Source organism: Ammodytes marinus (genome assembly GCF_949987685.1).
Source record: "Ammodytes marinus genome assembly, chromosome: 4".
In the NCBI taxonomy this organism is placed as follows: Eukaryota; Metazoa; Chordata; class Actinopteri; order Uranoscopiformes; family Ammodytidae; genus Ammodytes; species Ammodytes marinus.
Genome location: NC_137233.1, coordinates 24,097,395 through 24,118,210, shown reverse-complemented (window position 1 = coordinate 24,118,210; position 20,816 = coordinate 24,097,395). Strand labels below are relative to the sequence as shown.

Sequence of the window (20,816 nt, the reverse complement as noted above, 5' to 3'; positions counted from 1 at the left end):
TTCTTCTGGGAGTTCTATTGAGTTATAAAAACTGTTCACTGCCTGTGACGTGTGAATGCAAGTCCCAGCCTGTGCAGTAGCCTACTATTGATTTATGAGGTCTGCTGTTGCTGTAATAAAGTCTTCAGACAATGACAACACTGCATGTGAGCGCACACCTTTCCAAACTGTACAATGATGACACAGCTATCTATGTAGGAAATAATGTGGTGTCGGGAATAGAATGAGCTGTGAATACTGACCTTTACATTGTTATAAAGCCCTATATTTGTTTCTTAAATGAAAAGTAATGTTCAGATCCCACTTCTTCACACTGAATAAAGTGTAATGCACCACAGGACTATGTAAATTGTTATCTCATGCTAGGCTCTGGGATAAAGCTGAGGGAGACAGGTCTGCCCAGTATGTTACAGTGCCATCCGACCGTATACTGAACCCCCCTGAGATCCACTGGATTCTTGACCTTTATTGTCAGGTTTACACAAAATGGCAGGCGAAAACCCAATAGCACGACACAGAAACAGTTCAGGTTGAGAAAGAGCATTTAATAAGAAGTAGTTTGTCAAACCAGGTTGTCAATAGGCGAGGCAAACAATTCCAGGGGAGCAGGCAAAAGGGGAAATCTAAAGTCCAAAGGGTGAGTCAAACCACGAACGAACGAACAGGCAGGCAGGCAGGCAGGCAGGTAGGTAGGTAGGTAGGTAGGTAGGTAGGTAGGTAGGTAGGTAGGATGCAGGAGAGTATCAGACCGCTGAAGAGCTAGGTGAACACACTAGACAATCTGGCAAATGACTAAGGGAAAAGGACTGGGATATATACTGAGGGCTGATTAGCTGATGAGGAGCAGGTGAGTATGAGGCAGGCCAGGTGAATATAATTAACAGCTAGTGCAGAGCAGGAGGGAGTGGCAGGGTCTGAAATGACAGGAGCGTTAGTATGGAAAACCAGGAAACAGACATATATATATAAAAAACTGAATTCTGGCTGAAGTTGCGACATTTATGGTGTGAAAGCCTCAACCATTCCCCAATGTTTGTGTGTGTGTGTGTGAGTGTGTGTTTGACTGTTTCCTTCATCCACATGTGCTTGACTATTAGTGTCATCATTATCACATGCTGTCATTACTGACACGGAAATAGCCTCATATCAAGAGTGCCTGTCCTCTGCCCAAAACATTTACATATCAAAGCACTATAAACCCAGGGTAAGACAGACGTGTAAATGATCTAAAATCTGTAATATGTTAAGCATTTAAATTTAGTTCTTAAAAACTGCAACAGACATTCACATCTAACTTTTTATTTATTTATTTTGCAACTTTAAATAAATTGATTAAGTTGGGTTGTTCACACAGAAGAAAATATTTTGTTAGTGGCCTCCATCACTAATTGCATATTTATAGATTATATTCTTTATATTCTTATTGACTGATGTTACTGTATATTCTGTGATAGCTAAAGTTCCTATAATTACACACAGGTGATAGAACAACATAGGCTGCGCTGAGCCAGTAATGATTTAAATGTGTCAAAGTGATGGGCGGAATGCAATCAAGCTAGACATCACTTTCAGTTTCATATTTGGAGATCTGCTTTCACTTTGATACGAGCGAATCTGTTCAGATTATTATTGCATTAAATGCTTAATTTGTTAAGTGACATTATTAAGATATCTAAGTTGTTTACCATTCAAACTTGGACCGGGTCAAAGTGGTGTGAATACGTTTAAAGCCACTGCAGAAAAACAAGTTCTCCAAGTTAGACCTGGAAAACCTCTCAACTCTTCCTGTTCTCTTCCTGCACGGATGTAAAACAATTTTTGCAATTGGCTATTCAACAGCCAATGTGTGGTATCCTTAACATGAACCACTTTATGTTTAGGCTATGATTTAAGCAGTAGCCTATAGGCCTAGGCTATAATTTAAATATAACACAATTACAGAATATTCCTATGAGGTCTGGGATTGTAATGTTGAATGTGTGACACATTTATATTTTAGGTACAGCATACACACACTGTATATCAAATGTAAAATGTGATCATCAGAGTCAAGGGGAAACAGTAGCCTACAACTTAAGCCCCTTCAGGCGTGATTGTCTCCCAGCTGTCAAAGGGTGGGTGGGGTGTAGGAGGGTGCAATGGGCAGGGAGGCTGCTATCTCGCTCCCATCCAGTTTTGGAAAAAGCCTCCCTCCCTGCCCGAGGTCACACATACACACGGTGGGTGTGAGCACAGTGAGCATCAGCTTTAGCACTCATCAGGCTGCTGTTGGACGCACGTACACACCGCCAGGCACCGCGCACCATCAGACAGTCGCCCATGATGAGAGGCTGCTGCAGCCGACCCAAGCTCACACAGAACCAGGACAGAGCGGGTAAGACACACTGCTGAAACAGACGCGTCCATGTGCGGGGTTAAATCATAATTAACATGTTTGCATCCGGACTGAGAGAAAAAGTCGTGCAGCGAGGCGCAGGGTGAGCAGCACTTGCAGACGTAAACAAGAGTCGACGTGCTGTGGGTTTGTTGGCGCTGTCATCAAGACCTTTACCCTACATAGAAACTACAAGCAATCTGTGTTTGTTTTTTATAGATCCCAGCCTCGTTTTATAAGACCAGCAGTTGTGCTTTGACACAGATGTGGAAGAGTCAGAGGATGTTTTATGGGCTGCTGACGAAATTTAAAATCTATTCGCTTCGAGCAGGCTGAAGCAGCTGATCTCCCAGGTTTCTATTCAGTTACTATTATTAGCCTATTCTCAAAATACACACACACACACACACACACACACACACACACACACACACACACACACACACACACACACACACACACACACACACACACACACACACACAGATCATGACGGAGAGTTGTGGAGATTGATGACATACGTTATCTGACTATGTGTGTGTATGTTGTTGCTCATAGGGGGCTGCTACGACGCAACATAACATTTAAGTCACAGTGAACGGTGGTTCTTGGGTTAAGACATTCTCTGAGCATGCTGAGTGTAATATGAATAGGCTTATAGACTACTATAATGGGAAATGACTTGTCCAGTTTAGCACAGCCTAAAGGCTGATGGTAGCAATCAGAGCCTGGCAGCTGCAGGGAGGAGGAGCACAGATCTCTTTCCTGTTCATGTCCCACAGCATGCAAGACGCCTCATACACCTTCAGTGGAAACTATCTCACGTATTTCATACAGTGCAAATATCAGTGGTTGCCTGCCTGTGACTGTTTTCAAACAGGATATAGGCTTTATGCAGATAACATAAGGTTTTTAAAAAACTATACATGTTGCCTTACCAACTTTTACAGTATGTGCCCTTACAGTTAGTGCCACAGGTTTGTCAAAGCTTTGCATTGCAGTGTGATAGGCAGGTCTAATATGCAGCTAGAAAAACTAAACATAGCCTATAAGAGTTAATGTGTCATTTATCTGTGGACCTGATGAATCCGACATATTATAGTCAAGGCCAGCAGGCAGGGAATTTGAGTGTTTTAATTAGAAAACCTCCATCTCACCAAATTTAGGTCACAGGCCCGGTTACTCAATAAAGAAGACTAGTTCTAAAGCTTGATTTACTCAGTGCATCAGAAAGTCCATAAGGAAAATGGACAGATAGGCATAATAACCTGGAAGTGTACAGTGACTTACCACTGTGTAAGGCATACCGGCACTGTGTAACCCAATCCAAACCAATAACACCTCAGCAATGAAGTCCTGTCTTTGTAAGGTGTGTGATGTTCAGTTGAAACTATTTTGGTGTTGAATGGATTTATCTCAGTTGTAATTTCTTAGGATATTTGTGATGACGCTGTTGTAATGTACTGAAAGGCACTCAGTTCAACTGAGATGAACAGAATATCAGAAACATATTCACTCAATAAAATCTGAACACATAACATGATATCACATATATGAAATATACCTCTCAGTGCTGTTGAGTTGGACTGCATGACAGGTGTTTTGATACTGTGGCCTATAGTGAACGACCCTGGGTCAACACCATAGACTGATCAATACACACACACAGAAAAAAAGGGAGCACAATGCTGCCACCTACTGGACACTGTCAGCGGATGCCTAAATTGTTAGTTTCTGTGTCTAAGAAAATGTGGACAGTCAATTTGTATGTAAAATAATGTATACAATAATATATTAATAAATGGAAAAAATATTAATGAAAAAATAGCCTTGTAAGGGCCCATAATGTAGCCTAACAACAATGATCCATAATGTAGGTCTGTTCGATATTGTAACATGTAAACATGCTGAGCCCCAGGCCCGGTTCTGGACAGTTAGATTAGGATGGGCCTGTAGAAATTTTAGGTGGGCACACTGGGCAGAGAGACCGAAGATGCGAGCGCGCGCATTTTTTGCCCTTGTAAGATCTCTGCGTCTGCTTTTTGGCACATTTATTTTGTGTAGAACACAATATGCAAATAAACTTTGAGTGTTGCTGTGGGGGAGATTTTATTCTTGCATGTTTTTTTCCCCCAAATGTTTATGAATAACATATAATATACATTATATACAACATAATGCATCTATCTTTTTTTTTTATCGCAGTATTAACTGTAGGCAGCCTGAGCTGATTGAAGAGAAAGCTTCGGGACTGGGCAACCTGGATGGTGGTAGTCCAGAGCTATATACTATACACACTATATAGATATATAGTCTTTCCACTATTGCCTCTGATGTCCAGCTGGGTGAAAATAGTAGCCAGCCGAGGTCACAACCCTGCTAGGGGGGTCCGGGGGGGCATACCCCCGGGAGATTTTTTTTTACCTTTTTAAAGTGAAATGCATGAATCTGGTGCACTTTGAGAGGAAAATTAAGAGGCTAAATCTGAGGAATTTTGTGTGAACAAATAATTTAGAGACACTGGGTCGGATGAATTAGAAGCTATTGAAGAAAGACACATGGATTTTCCATAGAAATATAAATTTGAAGTACAATATTATGCAGGGTCCTCTGGGATGGGCTTGGTGCTCTTTTTCTTTTACGGGACAAATTTTTCTGTAATATAATGAATTCATTTAAATGCAGTGAGAGGAACGAAGCAGAAGAACTCTGTTGTTTCCACAGACGAGGCTGAAATAGGATAGACCACAGTATACAGGTCCTTCTCATATAATTAGCATATTGTGATAAAGTTCAATATTTTCTGTAATCTACTGATAAACATTAGACTTTCATATATTTTAGATTCATTACACACAACTGAAGTAGTTCAAGCCTTTTATTGTTTTAATATTGATGATTTTGGCAAGAAAGTAAAGAAAAACCAAAAATCCCTATCTCAAAAAATTAGCATATTTCATCCGACCAATAAAAGAAAAGTGTTTTTAATACAAAAAAGTCAACCTTCAAATAATTATTTTCAGTTATGCACTCAATACTTGGTCGGGAATCCTTTCACAGAAATGACTGCTTCAATGCGGCGTGGCATGGAGGCAATCAGCCTGTGGCACTGCTGAGGTGTTATGGAGGCCCAGGATGCTTCGATAGCAGCCTTAAGCTCATCCACAGTGTTGGGTCTGGTGTCTCTCAACTTCCTCTTCACAATATCCCACAGATTCTCTATGGGGTTCAGGTCAGGAGAGTTGGCAGGCCAATTGAGCACAGTAATACCATGGTCAGTAAACCATTTACCAGTGGTTTTGGCACTGTGAGCAGGTGCCAGGTCTTGTTGAAAAATGAAATCTTCATCTCCATAAAGCTTTTCAGCAGATGGAAGCATGAAGTGCTCCAAAATCTCCTGATAGCTAGCTGCATTGACCCTGCCTTTGATAAAACACAGTGGACCAACACCAGCAGCTGACATGGCACCCCAGACCATCACTGACTGTGGGTACTTGACACTGGACTTCAGGCATTTTGGCATTTCCTTCTCCCCAGTCTTCCTCCAGACTCTGGCACCTTGATTTCCGAATGACATGCAAAATTTTCTTTCATCCGAAAAAAGTACTTTGGACCACTGAGCAACAGTCCAGTGCTGCTTCTCTGTAGCCCAGGTCAGGCGCTTCTGCCGCTGTTTCTGGTTCAAAAGTGGCTTGACCTGGGGAATGCGGCACCTGTAGCCCATTTCCTGCACACGCCTGTGCACGGTGGCTCTGGATGTTTCTACTCCAGACTCAGTCCACTGCTTCCGCAGGTCCCCCAAGGTCTGGAATCGGCCCTTCTCCACAATCCTCCTCAAGGTCCGGTCACCTCTTCTGGTTGTGCAGCGTTTTCTGCCACACTTTTTCCTTCCCACAGACTTCCCACTGAGGTGCCTTGATACAGCTCTCTGGGAACAGCCTATTCGCTCAGAAATTTCTTTCTGTGTCTTATCCTCTTGCTTGAGGGTGTCAATGATGGCCTTCTGGACAGCAGTCAGGTCGGCAGTCTTACCCATGATTGCGGTTTTGAGTAATGAACCAGGCTGGGAGTTTTTAAAAGCCTCAGGAATCTTTTGCAGGTGTTTAGAGTTAATTAGTTGATTCAGATGATTAGGTTAAGAGCTCGTTTAGAGTACCTTTTCATGATATGCAAATTTTTTGAGATAGGAATTTGGGGTTTTCATGAGCTGTATGCCAAAATCATCAGTATTAAAACAACAAAAGACCTGAAATATTTCAGTTGGTGTGCAATGAATCTAAAATATATGAAAGTTCAATTATTATCATTACATTATGGAAAATAATCAACTTTATCACAATATGCTAATTATATGAGAAGGACCTGTACATGCATGCACAACTGAGGGCAGCCCCATTTTCAAATATTTTTAAATAAAATCAATACACACTGTGCATGCCATGGACTTGAACGTGACGTGATCAGTTAACCTCAGATTACCTCCCAGATGAACTGATTCAATTATTAAGCTATTAACTAACTAATCTACCAAAACATTGTATTCCTTTTATTGTATGATAATTTACATTTACATAATATGATGTTGATAACAAACACACAAACTAAAAAAAAATAAAAATAAAATAAAAAATTGGGGGGGGCCCCCTGGCAGTCGGGACTGCAACCGCTCATTTCGCTTATGCCTCGGGCCGGCTCTGCTGATATAAGCGGGTGGGTAACTTGGAGGCAGGCTGTCCTGCCCACCCAATAATACAATTAGAAGCAATGGATGGTAATGGTATATTCTTTAGTATTAATTAATTGTCTGAATTTTATTTGACATTTTCTTGAACAGCGAATGAACAGGTCTGTCCGATTAGTGGGCCTAGACTTCCCCCTAAAAAATTAAAAATTAAATTTGATTGGGTGGGCACAGCCCACATTTGGGCAGTGTTGCCAAGTTAGCGATTTTGTCGCTATTTTTAGCGACTTTTCAGCCCCCCTGGCGACTTTTTCTTTTCAAAACAGCGACAAGCGACAAATCCTTTTTTTTCTGGTGTTATTGGTGACTTTTTGGACAGCCAATAGCTACTTTCCTTACTGAAAAGTTGGCAACACTGGACTGCATTTGGGTGGGCACAGCCCACCCTGGCCCCTGGCTACCGCCGGCCCTGCTGAGCCCATAACGTAAAAACGTTTTCTTTCTGCTTCACCTATTACATTATGGAGTGAGAAAAATATGTTGCTCGGTCTACTTTACTTTAGGGCATTTTGTTACATTATCGACCAGTTATTATAGGGTTACATTTTTTTAAATAACATTATGGGTCGTTGTTACATTATGGGCTCTTATAAGCCTACACAGAACATGTTTCTGGGCTCACCTTTAATGCCCCCAATAAGTTGTTTAAATAGTTTGTCCCTAACGATTGCTGATCCGATCTATGAAAAGAGCGTTTTTGTGCCTCTTAGCTCATAGATTAGCCTAAATGTTTTTAGAACTTTTCGGTTAACTCTCACTGCATTCACCAAGCCCATTTCCAGCCATAGCAGGCAGCTGTTTTTAGTGGAAAAAACTGTAGAAACTCTTTGTATGGTACAGAACCACACAGCAGACAGTCCTATAGCCTATGCCACCTGCTAAAATGGTATAGCACTTAACAGCGAAAGACTGCTCCTTAAGAAGTTACTGAAGACCAAACTGCACCTAGGCCTATAGGCCTACCTATACTAGCTATGAGAAAAACGAAAATAGAAGAACAATAGCCTAATAGTTATGTTAAGGCTGGTGTGATGCCTCAAATTGGCAAATAAATAAATAGGCTAATACTGCTTTAAAAGCTTAAAAGAAAAATAACACCTGTTATCTTTGTCTATAGATTGAAAAAAGACAATAGACTATTTTCAAAACTCACAGACATAATTGTTAAAGTGGTAAAATGTCACTAATAATTTGACCCCGTTCCAGGCAGCCAATCAAATTATAGGCTATTAGGCCTAGTTATAGGCCTACCTGTGCCGTGCCATAGGCTAACTGTAGCCTATGTGATTGTAAAAAGAGTCTCTTTTAAATTAGTAGCCTACAAGTCTTAAAACAAATATCACAATTCAATAGGAATATAGCCTAGTCTACTTACAACCATACCTGTCATGTAGGCCTATGCTAAGGGCAGCAGCAGCTCAAACAATTTGAAACAATGTAAGCCAATTAGCGCATTTCGCTACATTTTACCCGCTCCGAAATGTCCTCGGTCGCTCGCATTGTCCCTAGGTCCCTACAGCAATTGTTAGCCTACTTACGGTAAAGTTCGTTGAAAAGCTTTGCTGCGCACGTACTGGGGTCATTACGGTCGACACAGTGGCCAGTCCGGGTCACGTGACAACAGTAGCCTACTACAGTATATTTAGAGAAGACACCGGGCATTTGGACTATCTCCATCCCCGCTGAGCAGCGCGGATGAAACACCGGTCACCTTCAGAGCAGCATCCCGGTAAAAGGCCCCGTGTTCCCGTCGCGGCAGCCTCCACCTCATCGCCAGACGGAATGGACGACAAAACACCGTCAAACCCGCGGGAGCTCACCCAAAACCCGCTGAAGAAGATCTGGATGCCGTGTAAAAATGGCCTTCCTGAAAAGCACATTTCTCAAAGAAAGGGTGCGTATAACAACGTGGCGTCACTCGTTAGCATTTGTATTCACATATATTCAACCGTGGTTTATTAGTATCAGCAGATATTTCTCGCATATTTCGTCAGAGGTTTGTTCGCATTTGAGCTCACACTGTCAATACCCACTGTGTTGAATTTAATAATTAAACGCTAACCCCCTCCCTCCCCTGCCTTTAGCATTCAATCTGTCTGAATATGCTAGCTAACCGTGCTCTGGCTTTAAACGCGGGGACCACTGTTGTTCACAGGGTTCAGGTGCATGCAGCCATCTGGTTCATGCAGTTATGTAAAGACCCGATGCTCCCGCAGAGGAAGGCTGCTCGCATCGAGGAGAAATGACTGGTACTAGGGGTGTCCATCTCATTGTTGTGTGCCAAGTCAAGCACCAGCTGTTGGTAAACAGGAATTGTATCCCTGCAGTCATGTGAGTGATTTGCCCTATAGAAGTGCTGAAATGCCAGTGAACAATCACCTTGTGGTGACGAGTAGGTGGGTTTGTTTGGGTGAAATAAAGAGCATGAGTTAGTTTGCAAAACAAAAGTATTTTCCCCCTGCTTTTATAGCAAGGCGGTGTTCAAACGTGGACGTATGTCTTATAAGGAAATGCATTTGGTGAAGTGGCACGGAGAAAGTCAAGATCTCACTCTGACCCAGTCATCTCTGCGTACACATAGCAGCTGAGTGTGGAAACTAGCTGGCAGCTCTCTCCAGATGTCTGGAGGAGTGAAAGTGTAGTGTTACACAACTCCTTTGGACACGTCCTGGTGCCACCCTGACCTCTGCTCCTCACTGACAACATTGTCTGGGTGCTGTGATGTAATTGTTATTGCTGCAATAAGGAAAATCTACTGTTGATATAACATCATCTTCACATAATCATTTTATTATGTCATATTTAAGATGGATGGTGTAAGGCAGATTTTGAAAGTGAGTGTGGCATAGTTGACGTTGTGAAAATACTTGTTGAACAAAACCCTGAGAAGTTTACTTGCAGGAACTGAAGCGTTTTACATTGAATTTGACATATTCCATGACCATGTGTGATCAGCACGTGACTGAGGCCATCTTTCCCCTCTCCCTCTCTCATTGCAGTATGTATGACCAACTGTCCCACCCTGATAGTGACGGTGGGCCTTCCTGCCAGGGGGAAGACCTACATCTCCAAGAAACTGACCCGCTATCTTAACTGGATCGGAGTGCCCACTAGAGGTAAGACTTTTCATGATAGTATGATGAATATGGCACAGTTGTAGAAACTTTGGCCCTTATTTACATACAGTGCAAACAAATCCAGGAGTTCTCATTATTCTCCTACCTGCCTTTCTTCTTACTCTGAGAACAAATTTAAAACCCCAGAAGACCATACGCATACACAAATGATAAAGGTTTGACCGTCTTAAAAAATATAAACACACCTTTTCAACTACATATTTTTAATATCAGTGGCGGCTCCTGACAATAATCTCAGGGGGGCAATTGTTGCCATGATGGGTAAAATGACCCAAAATTAACCTAAATCAGATAGCTAATATGACAATGTCATATTGCATTTAACAGTTTGTTTTTCCTGTTCGTCTGGCATAACCACTCTGGCAACATTAGACAAGCATTGTACTGTACAGTATTTTTGGACATTAAGTTAGTTAATTTCTTGAATAAAATTATTTTAGCTCTAAAATGATTTAATTATCCGGCTGTGGCCATCACAGATAACTTGTCATCTACCAGTGTGCTCCTCAGATAGGCTTCCTTTAAAAGTTAAGAGACCTGCTCTACAATTAATCACAATAATCTGATTGACTTGACAGTTGTGTTCTTATTAAACAAAAATGGATGCTGGCATAGCATATGTGCAATCATCACATTGGTTTGCGTTACTACTGTCTACCTTTCTTTATATGTCCATGCTGTCTACAGCACCGTTACTTGGTAGGCGGATCTATGCCTCGGACGGACAGCAGCTGTCGGAGTAAACAGTCTATGGATCAGCTGTTGAACGGCGCAGGCTCGTCCATATGCAGATTGATGTTTAATGTTTGTTTTACCTTTTCTGAGAGATGATGCATGGGGTGACACCCGAAGTTATCCATGCGGTGTCTGTGCTGCCATCAGGATGGATTAAAAGCCAGTATACAGTCCATAATCATCATGCAGCGGCAGCAGAACAGAGCGTTAGCTCCTTAGCATCCTGCTAGCCTCGTTAGCCGTTCAAACGAGCCCCGTGAAAATCCTCGTTTATACGATCCCCCAATCCATCTTGGTAGATACTTGCTTGATGGTTACATTTTGTCTGGAAAGGACCTAGTCCTTTTAATGACATGATCAAGTAGCTTGCCAGCCTAGCCTGAGTTGATATTAGTTATGTTGGTCTTGACTCTTGAATATGACCGCTTTGGGTAGCAGACCAAACATGTGACTGTATCAGTCACTGTAATTGGTTCATTGTTTACTGTACGTATGACGACAACATGTTAGGGCGAGCACCCCCGGAACCCATAGAGATTACATTGCGAAGCCTGCAGTTTGAAAAAAAAAAAAGTTTTACATTGAAGTCTATGAGAGCGCTCAGGGCGATTTTCAACCAGCCCGAAATCGCCCCGGAGTGACGGTACAGAGCACAGACGCTGATTGTACAATGATATTCAGACTTAGATGCAGGTAAAAACTGTATTGAAATAATAAATTATGATTATAAATACAAAACAAATATATATTTTTCATCATTAGCCTATTATTATCCTTATTATATTTTTGTTTTTTGCTGGTATGGCTCAAGGAGGGCGTCGCCCTCTATGGGCGAGCCGCCGCTGTTTAATATAGAACCATTTCTTTTTCACCCGAGCCGCAGTCTCAGGCAAAACAACGCTTACTGCCTACGTTATTGACCCCCACGCTAAACTACACCGCTTTATCCGTGACACTCTGGGCAAACTGATTTCCTCATGTACCGAAATGGGTGCATGTCAGTATGCTGATTGCAATTACCGGGCATATGCCCGTCAGTTTAAAATGGTTCTGATTTACTTATACAGTATACGTACCGTGGTATGAACCAAAATGGTTGGTATGCATAAGTCATATCCGACTGTTGTTTGTTTCTCAAAAAACTAAATTTACGGCAAGTGAGAACATTTCCAAGTACTTGTAAGTAAATGAGAGCCAATGATTCTAGAGGTTAAAGCGAATTGGTTCAGGAAGTGCGTCCTGAGTTTGGCGCCTCAGAGAAAAGTGATCTCAAGTATCCTTGCTTCCTTTGCTTCCTTCTTTCCCTTAGAGTTCAATGTTGGGCAGTACAGGAGAGATTGTGTGAAGATCTACAAGTCCTTCGAGTTCTTCCGTCCTGACAACGAGGAGGGGTTGAAGATCAGACGGTAAGACTTGCTACTGGTCTCAGACCATTGTACTAGTTTATTCAACCATCAACCATGTGTGACACTTTTGTCCCTTTGATCTTCACAGACAGTGTGCTTCAGCAGCGTTGAACGACGTGCGGCAGTATCTAACAGAAGAAGGGGGCCAAGTCGCGGTGGGTCAGATGTTATTTGTTGCATTGGTTTAGAAGTTTCAGGCAGGTCAAATACAGCAGGTAATGCTTTAAATATTATCTTCCTTGTTTTGTTTGTGTAAACAGGTTTTTGATGCAACAAACACTACCAGAGAAAGGCGGGAAACCATCATCCAGTTTGCAGAGCAGAATGGCTTTAAGGTAACTTGTTGGCTCACAATTCTGGGAGGGGGCTACTGTATTTATCATTTGACATATGCACTGAGCTTGATTTGTCACTCATCTTCTCTTCACCCAGGTGTTCTTTGTGGAGTCTGTGTGTGAAGACCCAGATGTCATACAGGAGAACATAGTGGTGAGTGTGTTGAGTTGAAGGCTTTATTTTATCACTAGAGGAAATGAACTTGTGTCCACGTTGTACTCACTCATTGTTCTGTTTGTGTGTATAGCAAGTGAAGCTGAGCAGCCCCGACTACACCAACTGTAACACAGAAGAAGCAGTGGAAGACTTCATGAAGAGGATCAAGTGTTATGAAAACTCCTACGAGACACTGGATGAAGTCCTGGACAGGTGAGCAAAAACAAATAGAAGAATATAGCTTAGCATTTTCAAGCACACTCCGGTCTGCTTATTTAAACAATGGTAACAAAAGATTTCCTTTTTTGCTGTAGTCGTTCCACAGTTGCTAAAATGATAGATGACACTCATGTTGTATAATATGTACCATAATTCTTCTCAATAGGTTTAAGCAGGGATAGATTTACAAGCATTGAATCTATTCCCTGGTTGTGGCTCAGTCACATCATCTAGTGTTGACCAGAAGGCCTAATTGTGTGTATGTGTGTGTATTCCTCTCAGGGACCTCTCCTTCATTAAAATCATGGATGTGGGTCAGCGCTACTTGGTGAACAGGGTGTTGGACCACGTCCAGAGCCGGATCGTGTACTACCTCATGAACATTCACATCACGCCGCGCTCCATCTACCTGTGTCGCCACGGAGAGAGTGAGCTCAATGTCCACGGGCGAATTGGAGGAGACTCAGGCCTCACACACAGAGGCAAAGAGGTATATCCAAATTGTTTTTCAACAAGTTAGGTGTTTTCGAGCTATGCTTTCGAGGGGCACCCAGTAACCACTCTACCATTAAGGCCAAGTCTTTGTTGCAGTGGTCCCGAGTTTTGATTCCAGCCTGGAACATTCTCCATTTCTAACCTGTCTCTCTATCTTCTGTAATACAGCATCCAAACTGCCAAAACTTTATCTCTTGCATTACCTTTTTAAAATAAAATAAAAAGTTAAATCTTTCACAGTTATTTTCTCAATGCAACTAGCTCACTTTAACCACTTAACCTTTTTGTTCTTCTTCCATGCAGTTTGCCAAGAAGCTGAGCCAGTTCATCCAGTCACAGGGCATCAGTGACCTGAAGGTGTGGACCAGTCAGATGAAGAGAACCATTCAGACAGCTGAGGCTCTCAGTGTGCCTTATGAGCAGTGGAAGGTCCTGAACGAGATAGATGCAGTGAGTACTAATCTTTTGACTTCCAATCACAACTGTTTGCTAATGTGCGTGCGGTATTACTGGAGTTGAATATGTGTGTATGGTGTCATTCTAGGGTGTGTGTGAGGAGATGATGTATGAGGAGATCCAGGACCACTATCCCCTGGAGTTTGCTCTGAGGGACCAGGACAAATATCGCTATCGCTACCCCAAAGGAGAGGTCAGTGGCTAAAGTGTAACGCGGACCTAGTTATGTAACTGTTAAATAATGTCTTTTGTATTTAACACGGGAAGCTTGTGGACAGTGGGTCTCTGTTTTGAAATTTGGACATCTCTCACACTCTCACTCACTCACTCACTCACTCACTCACTCACTCATAACCACAAACACAGTTAAACGTCATCCAGATGGCTACTGGCCACTCGCTCTCTGCTAATGACCCTGGGCTTGTGCAAGCAGCCTCTCCAGACACATTTGGCTAATTAACAGATCACAGTTAACAAAGAGCTCACAAACAAAGACATTTTAGCCGCTTTTCCACCAAAACTACCAGGAACTTTGGGTTCCACAAACTCCTCTTCCAGGAACTTAAAGGTTCCTGTGGCCCGTTATTGTGTTTCCCCCGCGTCTGAAGTAGGGCTGCAACTAACGATTATTTTGATAATCTGTCGATTATTTTCTCGATTTATCGATTAGTGTTTTGGTCCGTAAAATGTCAGAAAATGGTGAAAATTTTGATAAATTTTCCAAAGCCGATGTTGACGTCCTCAAATGTATTGTTATGTCCAAAACACATATTTCAGTTTACTGTCATAATAGGATTAAAGAAACCAGAAAATATTCACATTTGAGAAGCTGAAATCAGAGAATTTGGAAATGTTTTATTAAAAAATTACTCGAAACGATTCATCGATTACCAAAATAGTTGGCGATTATTTTAGTAATCGATTAATCATCGATTAATCGTTGCAGCTCTAGTCTGAAGTCCCGGGGAGGTTATGCATATCAGGCCGATGACATATGGAGAAGCAGTACAAGTATCTGCACTCCACTTAATTTTTTGATAGGCTACACTTAATAAATGTTGAGTTCAGACGGAATCAGTGATCAGAATCAGCAGATTATTTCTCTATCTATTTTTAGATGCATGATGTGTGGCCTGGGCGATAGTACGGAGGACGCTCATGTCGTGCTGTTCCTTATCGTTTGTTATTCAATCGCAATTCAAACCAGGAAATTAGACTCTCGCTAAGCGGAGATTTAAACATTGTGGGTGAAATGCTGCGAGCCGGCTAGCCTGGAAATCCAGACCTGCCACTGGCAAATTAAATTTGCTGCACCTGTTGGTCTGGACACTCTCCATTGAAGCTCATTAAATATGTCAGAAAATTCTGAGCTACATTTCAATTGGTTATATCTGAGATGGGTGGGCCAGAGCTCTATGTATGGTGCTCTTGGGCGGACGTAACCGGATGACGACATTGCTGTGCATGCGCAGTGGAAGCTGTGATGGTAAACAACAGAGATGGCTGTGGATATGTTGTTTGACTTTGAGACAGCTTTGGCCTTCCACTTTGGAAGACGGCACTCAAATCTTTCATTAGCAAGCAAGAGGAATGTTCTGTTTTGCCGACCGACCACGGCAGAAGTTTAATTTAACAGTTAACCTGCTGTTCGCTAAACGAACAGGGCTCAATACTTCACCTTGTTCATTGCTCTGATTGGTTGTAGTGCTATCCAATTGCGTGCAGTGGTATTTAAAATGCATGTGTAGGAGCCGCCCCTTGAGTTTGGAAGGTCTATTGATAGTGACCTAGTTCCTGCGGTGGAATCACGCCTTTAGTGAGTGAGTGACAGAGAAACTGAAAGAAAGAGGATGTCCCACTGGTATTTACATCCCATTACCTATCCATTAATCTAACCCAGGATGGGTATTAGCATTAGTAGGCTGCCCAGGCAGACACTGCTGATGAAGGGCATTGGGGAATCATGCGTTGGTCTAGACAGCCTGTACGACATGTCCTTCTGTTTACCTGAGATTGATAATTCAGCGTAACAGTGTAGAAAATATTGTTTACAGAATTACAGCTCTTTTTTTTGTTCTTTTTTTTAAACTTTAAATACAAAGTTGTTAAATTAAATCTGCAATCGAGGAAAAACAAACAAATGTCTGATAGTTGTTGCTGTCTTAGTTTATAATGATGATGTTCAGATGAAATCATGGTTTGTCTTTATTGAAATGCTTTTCTAATAGAGCAGTACTCTGCTTTCCATCTGTCTAATGTGTTCCTTCTGTCTCAGTCCTATGAGGACCTGGTGCAGCGGTTAGAGCCAGTCATCATGGAGCTGGAGCGGCAGGAGAACGTGCTGGTGGTGTGTCACCAGGCCGTCATGCGCTGCCTCTTGGCCTATTTCCTGGACAAGACGGCAGGTCAGTCCTTTAACTGGACCATTAGGTTACATTTTCCCTGTAACAATTGTATTATGCCTCATTGTGAGTAAATTACTGGATAAACTGTTTTTTACATGGTGACACGTTCAGCTGTCATCATGTCAATACTTTCATAGTGTTATTTTCTGATTGATCATATTTCCATGTTGTAGACCAGAGCACTGTAGAGAATATGTCAGTTTAAAAATAAGAAGATGATTTCCCTTTCTTTCATTAGTAAAAAAAAAAAAAAAAAAACTCAATTGATTATAGCATATCTCAACTATAGCGATAAGTATCAGGATCAGGTACTGTATAAATACTCCTAACAACATTTCTTTTTTAAAGCAGCTCCGAGTAACATTTAAATATCTTTTAAACAGCCTCATGTTTCCTCTGATAATCATAAATGACCTTTAACAGCAAACGAGACCATCAGTGCAAAGAAAGACGTTTTTATATAGTTTTTATTACTGCGTTTGGTCTGGTCGCACACCCAGTTCGGTTCGCGCGTGCAGGCTCTTTGGTCACATATCCGTATTGGTCGCAGATTTCAGTGTGGCGCTACAATGCGATTTGAGAAGCCTATGCCTCCAGGTGAGGGAAGGGGAGCGGGAGCCTTGTTTGAGACAGTTATTTGTCGTCATAATGACTGATAACGGGGCTGAACCTTCAAAGAAAAAAAAAAGAAAAGAAAATGCAATGAAGAAAAGCTAAAAGGGAGAGTGGTAGACGAGTGGGAGGGCGTTGCCAAGCAACGTATACACGATTTCACGGGAGCGAACTGCAGTGTTTACTCCTAAATTAATGAGCGATAGCCTACTAAAACAAAGTTTACTTTGCCTCACCATCATCAGATGAGTCGACCATTATTCATCTGAAATAGTCATTATTTACAACAACATAAACACATTACCTCATCGTGATCCATACTAACTGCCGTCTCTCGTTCATTCGCTTTCTGTGAGGACACGGAGTCTTTCAGCTCCGTGAGAGTACTTCGGTGACACTGCATCAACTCATTGCAATCAGGTGTGTGTAGCACTTACTGGCATTAGTTGATGCTGTGTCACTAACCACTCTCACAGAGCCGAAAAGAGTCCGGTGCCCTCACACTTTCAACACACGGACATGCACTATATTGCTTCCTGATTATTTTAATCTTGCACGCCCGGCACAAGCTAGAAAACAGCTTCACAACAGCTGGCGTCGTAAAAATACTACCGCTTTTGTCCAAAGGGGCCACCAAGGGACCAAGTTACTCGTAGTGGCTTTAATACTGAAAAATATTGCAAAGAAAGACTCAATTCAGAACAGGATAAGAATGTATTTATTTGTTTTGTAGACCAGCAATATGTGTTCTGTTTACAACATGTTAACTTGCAATCCCCCTTCAAACAAATATCTGAAATCGAAACTTCTTAAAAAGAACATAGAAATCAGTGACAGTCATTCTTCTGATAAGTGGGCTGTGACCTAAACAAAGTGCTGGTGAATGGGACAACGCTGATGTCACCGTGGAAATCGCCACGTTTGCAAGTTACCGTCAGATAGAAAAGATAGAATAAAAGAAGACTCTGTACATGATGTATAGGATTTAGTGCCCGTTTCATGTGTGTTTGTTTTCACATAGAAGAGCTGCCATATCTGAAGTGTCCACTGCACACTGTGCTGAAGCTGACACCAGTGGCCTACGGTAGGAACCTGTCTTCTATTAGCTAATAATGCACAAACTCAATCTATTTCTAATGAGTTGTAATAAAACACTCTTTCTGAACTAATGAACGCAACTTCCTGTCTGAATTCTCAGGCTGTAAGGTGGAGTCCATCAGCTTAAATGTGGATTCCGTCAACACACACAGAGAACGACCAGAGGTGGGTATAACCACACACGCACAGCAAACAACTGACCACTTTTTGGAAGATGGTGTACACACATGTTGGTCTCACGTTTTGAACATCTTGGCGTCGCGTGTGATATTTCTCTGGCAATAAGCATGAGCAAAGGCATGAGAAGAGCAGATCTTTCTTATTGGAGTAGAACCGAAACAAAGATTAACCCTCACACACCCTTTCAGATAAATATGCCCCTGAGTGTATTATGTTCCAGGGTTTGATAAAAGTAGTCACTGATCGCTATAAGTGAAATATACCCATCATATATTATTGCAAATGTTAGCAAAATAGTTTTATAATATTTTTGTGAATATTTGTTCTCTTAGGGTTAGAAAATTATTCAAATATCAGGAGCATTTATTACCACTTAAAAGTGACTCTGTTATGGTAATGTTTAATAAAGCTCCTTTGGTGAATCTCAAGGCTTTCATGATGATTTTATAAGAAAAAGCATTATGAGCATTTAAAAAAAATTAATCTTTGTAACATATAGCTGACACTGGTGACGAACACGTGTGTCCGAGTCTTAGCCCAGTGTGTGTATATCGCCCATGTTTTTTCATCCCTCGCCCTCTTTGTGTTATTTTATCAAACAGAACGTAGAAGTGTCGCGGATGTCAAAGGAGGCTTTGCTTACAGTGCCAGCTCACCAATGATGCAGCACCCCTCACCCCTACCCACCCACCTACCTTTCCCCGCCGTTACGCACACGTTTCCCTTCTAAAGTTCAATGTACCTGCCAAAACGCCTTCCTCTGATTCAATCGCTCTTCTGTTTTTCCCTCTGCTTGTTTTTTTTAAGATGGTGGTTATTAACTGGAATCCAGTTTTCTTATTTTGATTATTAATCCTATGACACTGGTCTTTGTGTCGTGCGTGTTCTCCCATTTTTGGAGACTGAATGAAAACCCATGAAGATTTTTTTTTCTTTTCTTTTAATTGTTGCTGTTACAACTGTGAAGCAATTAATCTTCAGCACCTTTTTTTTTTTTCAAACTTTTACTTTAATATTTTTTGAAGCAGAGATTGTGTAGTTTTATTTTTTCTCATTGATCTCTTGTCTGTTGAACTGATTTAGCAATTTGAATTTGTCTCATCACTTTATATTTCTGTTGGTGGATGTCAAGGTCAGGACACACTATGTACAGCATTGCACAACATAATCAAAGGTTGTGCTTCTTTTCTATTTTGCACAGAAATCATCTCCATGTTTGCAACTTTATTAGATGTCCTCTTTTACAGTTAACGTGTAGTTTTAGGATTCCTAACTATGGCTAATGAAGATCATGGAAATACAGACATCTACTTTGTTTGATTTGTGTTGTGTTTTTAATAATGTGAAGGTTCTTACAGTATATATTCATTTCACTGATCAGAATTAAGAAGATATTTCTGTTGAATGTTTCTCAATAAACTCCACCCAACCGATTTGTCTATCCTTACCACACTCTTCTCGTTCTTCTTTTTAGAAAGTTTGACATTAAAGCACTTTGTCCTACGATTGTAAACGTTTTAACTGAAGGTCATTCTGAAGATAAACTAGCTGCCTATTTCTTACTCACGCTATATGTGTGGAGATCAAAAGAGGCTGATTGCTTCCTTCCTATTCATACTATCTACAGATCAAATGTCGAGTGCAGTGCCCTTCCTGCTTACTCTGCTCTGCAAACTCACCAGAGATTTTGCCGTTCATTCATATGCAAAGGCTCCACTGGGGGTGCATGATAAAATGCTGCCATTCATTAGCCTGAACAAAACTCTGTCACATTTCTTTCTGCCCAGATTTGAGAGTTTTAACAAAATTAACCATTGTTATTCTCAGCTAATAATACTGGTGCCATGTTCAAAGGCTCAGTAATTTTGAGAAGCCAAGTTTATCAAGCCCTGCTGCAACGGTTTGTTTAAAAAAAATATATAAACACATCTAAAAAAAAATGCTAAATTAACATCTGCTGCTGATGGCTCATTTTTTGTTACTGGCAGCATCCGTCAGCCATGAAATGGGACTGGATTTGTGCACCATAATGAGTTTTGGAAGGAACCTTAAGCCTACAGCCCAGTTTCAAAGAGATCAGATCATCAGTGAAATAGTAAAAACATTTTTAATGACTAACTGTCTTCGAAACCATGACACCTGCTGTACAAAGGCTATAGTGCATCAACAAGAAGTTACCACAACAATCAACAAGGATATCATAAAGTATACCACTGTGTATATAAAAATTAATGGTAACTAAATCACAATAGCAAAGCTTTCTTGTTCTCTAGAGTCCTTGTAACTATGGTATTTATAAGTATTTCTTCAGAAGGCACCTGACACTGCTGCGTTCCTCTTTCCAGAATGTGAACATCCATCGTACGCCTCAAGATGCCCTGCACACTGTCCCTGCTCACCTCTGAAGACCTGCTGTGTTGAATCTGTCGCTCCAGGAGGGCTCTCGTGGTTGTTTCACTTTTCCAG

At 41.4% G+C, this 20,816-nt stretch overlaps 1 protein-coding gene across 5 annotated transcripts; it reads left to right on the top strand.

Annotated features, from left to right (window-relative positions):
* Nucleotides 1–2,254: 2,254 nt before the first annotated feature.
* pfkfb4a (6-phosphofructo-2-kinase/fructose-2,6-biphosphatase 4a) lies at nucleotides 2,255–20,816 on the top strand. Of its 5 annotated transcripts, none has more exons than XM_080026315.1 (14): nucleotides 2,255–2,374; nucleotides 10,115–10,231; nucleotides 12,297–12,393; nucleotides 12,482–12,548; nucleotides 12,654–12,728; nucleotides 12,826–12,882; nucleotides 12,977–13,098; nucleotides 13,387–13,594; nucleotides 13,903–14,049; nucleotides 14,144–14,248; nucleotides 16,331–16,460; nucleotides 18,094–18,156; nucleotides 18,271–18,335; nucleotides 20,696–20,816. In XM_080026315.1, exons 1-14 carry the CDS (start codon nucleotides 2,320–2,322, stop codon nucleotides 20,753–20,755), a joined length of 1,368 nt encoding a protein of 455 aa, XP_079882441.1. In that variant the 5' UTR covers nucleotides 2,255–2,319; the 3' UTR covers nucleotides 20,756–20,816. The 5 variants fall into 5 exon arrangements, with proteins under 5 accessions (XP_079882441.1, XP_079882440.1, XP_079882438.1 ...); XM_080026314.1 differs by lacking the exon at nucleotides 20,696–20,816 and adding an exon at nucleotides 18,953–19,768; XM_080026312.1 differs by lacking the exon at nucleotides 2,255–2,374 and adding an exon at nucleotides 8,777–9,009.

Bases quoted from the DNA above. Each gene is read 5' to 3' on its own strand.
- pfkfb4a (XM_080026312.1), top strand. From the start codon at position 8,811: ATGAAACACCGGTCACCTTCAGAGCAGCATCCCGGTAAAAGGCCCCGT. The intron at 14,050-14,143 runs GTGAGTACTAAT...GTGTCATTCTAG, and splicing joins TCCTGAACGAGATAGATGCA to GGTGTGTGTGAGGAGATGAT. The intron at 16,461-18,093 runs GTCAGTCCTTTA...GTTTTCACATAG, and splicing joins TTTCCTGGACAAGACGGCAG to AAGAGCTGCCATATCTGAAG.